Source organism: Candoia aspera, chromosome 12 (genome assembly GCF_035149785.1).
Source record: "Candoia aspera isolate rCanAsp1 chromosome 12, rCanAsp1.hap2, whole genome shotgun sequence".
Lineage (NCBI taxonomy): Eukaryota > Metazoa > Chordata > Lepidosauria > Squamata > Boidae > Candoia > Candoia aspera.
In genome coordinates this window covers 12,057,254-12,067,150 of record NC_086164.1, presented here as the reverse complement: position 1 = coordinate 12,067,150, position 9,897 = coordinate 12,057,254, and the positions used below count along the sequence as shown (strand labels likewise).

The window sequence follows — 9,897 nt, the reverse complement described above, 5'->3', positions numbered from 1 at the left end:
CCTCCCCCACAAAGAAACACGCTTGAACTGCTGCCTCGCGGAACTAAGAGGGTCGGAAGGTGGGGAGAAGGCGAAGAGGAAAATTATGCTGCGGAGGGGGGGGGGGCAGACGAAATCAGACGGCCCGATAGTGACTCAAGAACGAAGCGCTTCCCTCGTGAAATCTACCGCATTCCAAAGGGCTCAGAAGTCACCAACGCGAGGTTTAATTGATTGTCAAAGCGCTGTTATTTCCCTCCACCCCCACTTTTTTTTTTTTTAACAGTGAAATTATACAGGCATTCACATCTTTCGTGTAATATCAAAGCAAAGTTAAATCAAGTCTTCCCCGCCACCGCCAGCCCAGGTTCTGAAAGCAGCCCAGCCGGTCACCGGTTTCTTTGGCCCCGTTTGCTTTCGCTCGTAAATTCTCCTCTTTCTCGCTTCAACGGATGAGGTAGGAACACACCACTTTATTGCAAACCAGGCGAGGGGGTCTTCTGATACGGAGAAGGGAGGAGGCGAGAGACCCGAAGCATGCGGAGGGAAGCCGGAGCGAGGGTGTTGAAGTCACGGAGATGCTTTTTTGTCTGTTTTGTTTTGTTTTGTTTTTCTTTGCCGAAATAAAGGGAAAGAACCGTTCAGCCGAAGTCGGCATAGCCTTAGCATACTAAATGGCCGTCAAAACTTCACTCTCGCCCGCACATAGTTCATAGCTTAAATACAGAAACTATGCAAGCGGCGTTTTTCTGAACTCCCCTTTTTCCTGTTAATTCAGGGATGGGACTAAGATGCCGTGATTAAAAGTCCCCCCCCCTCCTATTTGGACCCAAAAGAAAGAAACGCACCGGGGGGGGGAGCCACTTTTGCCACTCACCAGGAATATGGTACAGGAGTGGGGGGGGGGCTTCTGTGTAACTCTTTTGTTTGCATTCTTTTATTTAGAAAACAAGAGTCTGTCTTTCGATGCTTTGTTTGGTGGGTGGGTGGGTTTTCCCCGTTCGGTGGGGCTCAGTCCTTCTCCGCGCCCCCACCCCCCTCGGCCGAAGGGGCGGAAGGTTCCAAAAGTCCGGGACGTCTGAAGCGCCCAGCGAGGAAGCAGCACCTCCACTTAGGCCCCGGCCGCCGGGCATGGAAAGCGGCGCCCGTCGGCCCGTCCTCACCCTCCGAAGCCGCCTGCGCCTCCAGTTCCGCGCGCGGGCAGAGGCCGGCCGGCTGGGCGCCGTCCCTCCTTCCTGTCCGCACCGGCCTAGTAAGCGGCGGAGAACTTCATGCGCTTCTGTTTCTGTCTCTGGTTGCAAAACCAGACCCTCACCACGTTTTTCTTGAGGTCCAGTTTCTCGGCGATGGCCGCGATCTTCTCGGAGGAGGGCCGCGGCTGGACGGCGAAGTAAGCCTCGAGCGAGCGCTTCTCGGGCGCCGCGATGGAGGTGCGCTTGCGCTTCTTGTCACCCGTCGAGTACGCCTCGGGCTTGGCCAGCTTCTCGCGCTGGGCGCGCTCGGCCTCCTCCAGCCAGGCCTCCAGGATGGGCTTGAGGGCCACCATGTTGTTGTGCGAGAGCGTGAGAGACTCGAAGCGGCAGATGGTGCTCTGGCTGAGGCAGCCCACGCCGGGGATCTTCAGGTTGGCCAGCGCCGAGCCCACGTCGGCCTGCGTCACGCACAGCTTGATGCGCCGCTGCTTGAAGCGCTCTGCGAAGGCCTCCAGCTCGCGCGGGTCCGTCTCCGTCTCCGGGCCGGCCAGGACGGCGGGGTGCGAGGCCAGGCCGTGCGGTGGGTGGGGGCCCATGGCCAGGGGCGGCTGCCCGTGCGCCGGGTGGCCCAGGCCGTTGAGGGCCGGCAGGTGGGTGGGCGGGTGCGGGTGGGCGGGCGCGGCGCCCACGTCGGGCAGTGGCAGGGCCGAGGCCAGGTGCTCCAGGAGCTCGCCCTCCAGGCCCTGCGCCGGCTGGTGGTGGTGCGCGTGGTGCGCGTGGCCGCTCAGCACCGAGGGCGGGTGCAGGTGGACGGAGGAGGAGGTGGGCGTGCAGGAGACTGAGACGCTGCTCATGGTGTGGTAGGTGGCGTCCGGCTTGAAGGGGTGGCTCTTCTGCGAGACCAGGTCCACGGCCGCCAGCGCCTCGGCCCCGCGCAGCAACGTCTCGTCCAGGCCGGCGAAGAAATTGCTCTGCAGCTGCGAGGTGGGGCGGAGGGGAGAGAGACGGACACGCGGCTCAGAGAGGGGAACCGTCGGGAGACGGGAGTCGCGCCTTGCGCCAAGGCTAAGCCCCCACCCAGCTACCCCCATAGCTTGTCAGACCCCCATGGGCCAAGCCCATCCTGGCTTCTTCGTGGCTGAACAAGTCCTGGCTTGGCCCGACGGGCGAACCCTAAAATGGAAAACTCGCCCCATCTGGGATCCTCGAAAGTTTCCTCCCAATGGCCGGGTTCCTCTCGCCACGTTGCTTTCCCTCTTTGGGCCACCTGTCCCCCCAGATATACTGGGACTACAATTCCCAGCATGCGCAGCCAGCACAAAAAGATCCCGGGCCGCGGGAATTCTCCCCATCCCAGCCTACCCTTGGTCACCGAGCAGAGCGGCCCTCTCTCTAAGCCCCTCCTGGAGCCCGTCCCAACCGCTGCCCCCTCTCCCTGAGGTGCCCCAACAGAGACTAAAGCGTCTCCTTCCAGCCCTGGAGCTTCAACCAGAGAGTTTTTATCCGTTGTGCGTCTGGGGGACCGGCGTAAAGCTGGGGAAGCGGGGAGTCTAATAACACTTCCCGAGGTTTTTCAGGTCCCGGGCATCTCTCTGAGGTTCGATCCCAGAAGCTACGCAGAGCGGGACTCCGCCACTCTCCAACCTCCTGGCGTTGCGGCGGTGTTGGGTAAACCCCGGGCGAGGGCGGCCGGTGCCGTCTGCATCCCGCGGAAGTCCCGAGAGACTTTCCTGGTGGGATGGGCGGAACTCACGCCGAAGTCCACCAGTTCCCCTTTGCTGTCTTCTCCCGGGGATCTGGACCCAGACACTTGGGGGGAAGGGGGGAGAGCGCTTGCAGATCCTCTGGGCCAAATGGGGGAGGGGGCGAGGGTACCTAACCTGACCAGCCTGAGCCACCAACCGGAGCGGTTTCCCTCCCCCCGCGCGCCGTCCCGCGCCTTTCCCGCTCCCCCACTGCCCCTCACCTGCGGGGCGGGCAGGCAGGCTCTCCGGATGGCCTCGGAGCTGGAGTGCAGGTGGGTGTACTTCGGCTCGTGCAAGATGGGGTGCATGCTGAACGCCTGCTTGCTGTTCATGGACATCATGGTGGCGGCGATGGTGGCGGCGGCGGCGAGGAAGGACCAGAGGAGGCGAGCAGGTGGGCGCTCCAGCCCGCCGGCGCGTCTTATTGTCTCTGCCCGGGCGCTCCGGCACCCTCAATGACATTATAGGACCCTCCTGGCCCCGCCCTTCCAGCGGGCCGCCGCCTCATTGGCTAAAGCGGCAGGCCGCGCCCCGCCCCCTCCTCTGTGCCGCTTTCGGGAGGGAAGCGCCTCGCTGGCTCCCGTCCTGCGGGTCAGGAGGAAAAGGCTCAGCGGCGGGCTTCTCTCCGGTCCGCAGGCACCATTCCCGCTGCTCCGGCCTCCGAAACTCTTGGGGCCCTGGAAGCTCCAAGGAGAAGGATGAAGAGGGGCAGGGGAGGCAGGCAGTACTGAAGGAGCCTGCACCCGGCTTTGAAAAGTGACCATAAAAGTTGTGCACCTCGTCGGTCTGGCTTTCCTGCGCCGAATTTTCCAAATCCATTTTTATATATTTATTTATTTTTAAAAACTTACATGGCCACCTATCTCACATAGCCATCCTAGATGGCTCAAAACAACCCCTAAAAACAAAGGAATAAAAACAGAACAGCCCTTTCCTTCCCACCAGGGGCCAAACCAGCCAAACTATTGGCCTGCTGACTCAACCCCATCCCAGTCCAACGCTTGGGGGAAGAGCCAGGTTTTCATGACCTTCTGGAAGGCTGAAAGAGTAGGGCAATATTTCTCAACCTTGACCAGTTGAAGATGTATGGACTTCAACTCCCAGAATTCCCTAACCCGCATTGGATTCTGGGAGTTGAAGTCCACACATCTTCAACTGGCAAAAGGTTGAGAAACCTCAAATCTCAGCCAGAGGATCTTCCAAAAACTGGGGTGACTACAGAGAAAAAGGCATACCTTTGAGATCTCATCAGATGACAACATTTAAGGGAAGGGACCTGGACCAGGCCCACCTTATCTGACCTATGGGTTGGGCAGATACTATCAGAGAAGCAGTCCAGAAGATAAGGTAAGATAATTTAAGATAAAAATCTGTCTCACATTGATCATTAGCAGGTGTTTGATCACTCCAGGAGGATCAGTTTCCTCAGACAATCCCAGCATCACACACACACACAGGTGCACATACAGAAATAAATTCTCCAGTTGTGGCAACTGGATCTTCCATCTGCACCATGGATTAACATAGCAGTGCAGATGTTCCAAAGCATCTTGTTCCTCACCCACCCTAAAGGATATTTTCCCCTGTCATCTGTCTTCACTTCTTCAAATAACTTATTTCAGGATTTTCCCTCTGATTTTTGTCGGGCGGGGGGAGTGGGAGGATCAAAACGCTCCAGGTGCCATCCCTTGTGAGAACTGCTTGAAGAATGGATAATAAAAGAAACAAACAAACAAACAAATTAATAATAACATAAATCATAAATCATAAACTTTGGAAGATGGCTTGTGAAATAAACTATGTTTTCACTGGTTTGTTTTAACGGTGCACAGTCTTGCTGGACAGAAATTACCTAAGTTTTCTTCACTGATTTCTCCCAATTCTTCTCCATTAAAATATGTGCACCGTGAAGGGTTAGGTATCCAAAACGTCATTTTATTTAAATAACATTTAAAATATAGTGTGGACAGTTCTTTGGATCTGAATGGCAGGAAGAGCTGTGTATGGTCTCCGACCCGCACATACATTCTTCCTTAACTACCATCGTGTTACTTTCTTTCAGAATAAGCAACGCCGTGTGGAATGGAGGAAGGTAGGAAGAAATGAAAGGCACAAGATAGGAACAACCAAAGGAAACACAGTTAGAAGTAGCTTAGATCACACCATTCCCTACACCTGTATGTCTTTGCAAACCATCCTGCTTCCACTACACTTCTACACTGCTTCATACACTGATGTTTACACCTCTCTCTTTTTTTAAGATCTCATCAACTCCACCCAACCACAACTTTCTGTCTTTCTCTCAGTCTTATTTATGTATTTATTTATCAAATTTTTATCACCCTCATCACCAATCTTCCCTTTCCTCTTGACCCATTCACTCTTCCTTCAGGTTTTCCCTTTATAACCCATTCTTCATTTATTCTCTCCACATGGCCATATCACCTCAAAGTGATTTGTACTGGTTTCATAGTCAATCCACATTTTTGTATCCAATCCATATTTATTTACAACATCCATTTTGTATTCAGTCCTCATCAGTTCAGCATCTTTTCCGTCCTGATCCTATTTCCTCTTGTTTTACTACACACACAAGTACCCCAATTCTGACACGGGTATCTCTCACTTCTGATACAACAAAGTGAGCAGAAGCATACTGCTATACAGAGCCATTTTCACAACTTTTGGCAAACATTCATCCCTACAACTGACCACATACTTCTCACTATTTTTCTACCAGCATTGACATGTCTTATTTTCTCCATTTCCCCATTTTAGTAAATGTTCTATCAAGGTACACAAATCCATCTACTTGCCCTAGTTTTTTTGCCACTAATGTTCAACTTAAAATGGTTTATTCCATTTTTCTGGTCAAACACAACTATCTTGGTCTTTGATTCATTAACCTGCAGATCCATACCCCTTGTTCCATTGTGCAGTCTATGTAACTTTCACCGCAAATAATTTTGGTACTCGGTCAATGACAGGGCAACATCTTCATGCAAATGTGCACATCCATTCATCTCCTCAGCCAAAACTCCATCGTCACAAGCATTCCTTTTAGTGTTTATCAATAGACACATTCAACAACCAAGAGATACCAGATTTCTGCATCTTACTCCTAGACCAGTGTAGAACCATTCACTAAGTATTCCATTTGTTTTCACTCTTCCTTTATTTCTTCACAGACATCTCTTATCACATTAACCAACCAAACTTCAGCACCATTTTGATGGACAACTTTCTATAATTCAAGCCCATTCATTTTATCATACACCTTTTCTAAATCAACAAACATACAATAAACATTCTTTCTCACATTTATACATTTCTTCATCAACTTTAACTTTATCATACCAAAAAATCATTTTTTAAAAAAATTTCAAACAATACCTGTTTTGAAAAATTATGCACATTTAAAGCAATGGCAAAGGGATATATCTAAATGTATATGGCAGGGGAAGAAACCAAGGGTTAAATATAAAATTTAACAAGATGCAAAGGGAAGAGGAGGATTAGGACTACCTGGCTTTAAATTGTATTTTGCAGTCTACTGTTTGGTTTGGATGAAAGAGTGGGTGCTGCTGAGAAATAAGAGAATGTTAGAACTAGAAGGACCCAACCTGAGGTTTGGGTGGCATCCTTTTAGATAAAGTTAAAATGAATGTAGATTTTAAAAACATTTATACATTAGTTAATGGTCCGCTGAAGATAAAAAATCTGGTCTGCACACCCTCAGCCTGGCATAAAGCCACACTGGTCCCTGCAGATTTGCTCCCTAACACCTCTTGCACTTTTTCAACCAGAATTATGAATGTTAACTAAGTAACACAACCACTGTATCTTAACATTTCTCTTTATACCATCTACACCTTCTTCCTTCCCATGTTTCAACATTTTCTTAGCATTTAAGACTTCATTTTCACCACTTTTTTTCTAAGACAGTGACATTTCTAGCATCTGTTTCAGTTTTACTTTTCAACATGCCACAATCATTCCCATATACATCTCTGCAATGCTTCTTCCAGGAACCCCTCATTTCAACTTCAGTCCCAATCACTTGGATGCATTCTTTCAATACATGTACATATGAATAGTTTCAAAACAAAACAATATACAGTATGCATAGCTAAATACTACATGTGCTTCTTGGTTAGAAAAATGGGAGATAAACTAATATAATAAATCAATAAAAAATAATGATGATATTATTGTATGACCAAGGATCTCCAAATAAAGTTGTTCACCCTAATTCTGTACAGAGTTAGAGATGAATGAACCCATCAGAAAAAATAACTCATGGATAACTTAACTGTTTATGAGATGGGCTCTGTTAAAGCTAATATAAAAGAAGCTGCATAGTAAATATGAATATTTCCTTCCATCCTTGAAGTATTGCCAAAGCCTCTAATGCCCAGCACATAAACACATGAATACATCTGCACACCCATTTACATAAAGTATATACCCATTTTATAGATTTTTATATGGCACCAAGGAGCACTGACTTTTCAGCTGACTGCATACATTAGAGAACAAAGCAAGAAATCATTTTTATTCAGGTATGAAATCTCCCTTTGTGAAAGGTTGAAAGGTTTCACATCTTGGAGGGAAGAACTAAATTTGTACTTGAATAAGTTTTTGCATTTTATGTTTACTATAAGTAACAGGTTTACTTTGAGGACAGGAGAGAGTAAGGAGAGAAATTTGAATTTTAAAAATCAAAATGGTGTCATGATTCAGACTGAAATCTTTTTATGGACTTTTTTGCTAAAAGAAGAAAAAAGGTGAAATGATAATTTATGGATTTAATGATTGAAAAAGATGAAGGTTAAATAAGGGTTGAGGGGTTCTCTGGAATAGCTATGAGGGAGGGGGATGATAAGTTAATATCTGTTGAAAAGAAGGTTGGAAGTCATTTATTTTAGTTTCTTTAGTTATCTCTTTTTTTTCTTTGCATTTTCCTTCCTTCCTTCCTTCCTTCCTTCTTTCTTAGATTTAACTTTTACTTATGAAAAAAATCTTTAACAAAAATTGTTTTTTAAAAATATTATCACAATTCCAGGAATAGGTGATAGAAAAGACTTCTGTCTAAAATCTTGGGGAGTTTTTGCAGTCTGGTGTAAGGCTGTTGGAACTAGGGGCCTGACTCTACTTAAGGGTCATCTGTTCTTCAAGTTTATGAAACTCTTTCAATTTGCAGGGTCCTATGATGCTTTACTCATTCACATGGCGAGTGATGCAAACTCAGCAAAGCATGCCGAGAATTTGTAGGCTTGTAAATTACTGTTGCAACTCTTCATCAATTCAATGGTAAGTGGATATATTAACTCAAGCTTTAGTTGGCTCATTATAGGAACTATCTGATTAATTAATGGGAAGAAATTTTAATTGATTGTAAACCATCCAGAGTCATTATAATATGAGATGGGCAGTAAAGAAATATGACAAATAAATAAATAAAATAAAATAAATTGACCAAGGTACAAGTGGAATGTGGTTTGATTGGTGCTGTCACCATTAATGTCCTTAGTCATTCAAGGAAGCTAAACAGGGTTTCATTTTTCAAAAGTTTAAATCCTTTTAAAACATCACAACTAAACTAGCTAAGATTGAAAAGGTCTAGCTAATGAAGAGCTTGACTTTTTCCATGTATTTGTTTGTTTATTTGTGTCATTTATATGGCTGCCCATTTCACAACAGCACTCTGACAGCTAACATAGGATTACAACTGAAATATCACCAAACAGTAATGATGAATATTCATAATGGCATAATGGCAGTGGAGGACCACAATGGTCACCATAACTGAACACCTACCTTGTGGGCCCAATTCACAGAAAATTGGAAGCTGAGCAAGAATAATTCCCAAGGGGGTGCACTCCCTATTTTGAGCACAATGCAAGGAAAAAAGAACCAATTTAATGCATCTGACAAACAGACATCTGAAAGTGAAGGTACTTTGCTTGTTTGCTAATTCATTATTACTTGCTTGCATTTGTTTGCTGATTCAATCACTTTGACTCTTACTACATATCTTAAACAAGACCGCATTTCTTGATTTAATATCAGGATAGGTTTCTTACGAGACAGGTGGTTCCTCAAAAAGTCCAGGATCAATCTGCTTAGGACTTTCAGGGTCAAATCCTATCCCTTAACTAGTCCCTAGAAAATAATTAGCAGTCACGATAGGTGTAATGTGTTCTCAGTATTCTATCTTAGACTGTAAATAACATTACGCTGTTAATTAATTATATGGAAAGGGGAAAAAATAGCAGAAAATTGTTTACAGAACAAGTTATACCTGCTGAATTTCTCTTTACTATAAAATAAAACAATACTGTGGTCTGCAGATGCTTTGAGGTATAATTAACTTTGTTAATTATATATAGATCAGGCAGGTTGGATCTGATGGGAGTTGATTCTCGCAGCATCTGGAGGGCTCCTGTCTCTTGCTTCAACATAATTCTGAAAACAGCAGAACTCTTTTCAAAAGGATCAGGTAGGACACAGGGAAGACTTTTATCGGCATTTGTTTTTGCTATTCACACGACAGAGGGTATTTTAAAGCCTGACTGGAGGCAGGGAGCTGTAAAATCAGGGGAAAAAAAACATTTTTCCAAAGGCGTAGCATACTCGTTATGGATCTTCTGTGGATGATGGTTGGAAAGGAAGAATGCAGAACACTTTATTACCAGCTCTAAAGAAGAGAAATAAGAAATAATCATATCAGCAAAGCTCTTTCTTCAAAATGTCTTCCATTTTGTGGCCAAGAAGAAATCTTAATGAGTTAAAAATACAGTCACCCACTGAAGATGCCAGAGGGGACAATTAACAAGGTGAATTGCCTCTTCCCTAAGCATTAATCCTGCATGGACAACTTGGTGAGTTTCTGGAGCGAACACAGCTCTTTCTTCCATTAAGAAATAGGAATCTTTTAAAGGATCATTCAGGCAGTAAATCTCTCTCTGCCCCCCCCC

General features: G+C 46.5%; 1 protein-coding gene across 1 annotated transcript; it reads right to left on the bottom strand.

Annotated features, from left to right (window-relative positions):
- Positions 1-1,166: 1,166 nt before the first annotated feature.
- On the bottom strand, positions 1,167-3,258 carry LOC134504410 (brain-specific homeobox/POU domain protein 3-like). The gene is made up of 2 exons (XM_063313611.1): positions 3,139-3,258; positions 1,167-2,149 (listed from the first exon to the last, which is right to left on the bottom strand). Exons 1-2 carry the CDS (start codon positions 3,256-3,258, stop codon positions 1,229-1,231), a joined length of 1,041 nt encoding a protein of 346 aa, XP_063169681.1. The 3' UTR covers positions 1,167-1,228.
- Between the last annotated feature and the right edge of the window lie 6,639 nt (positions 3,259-9,897).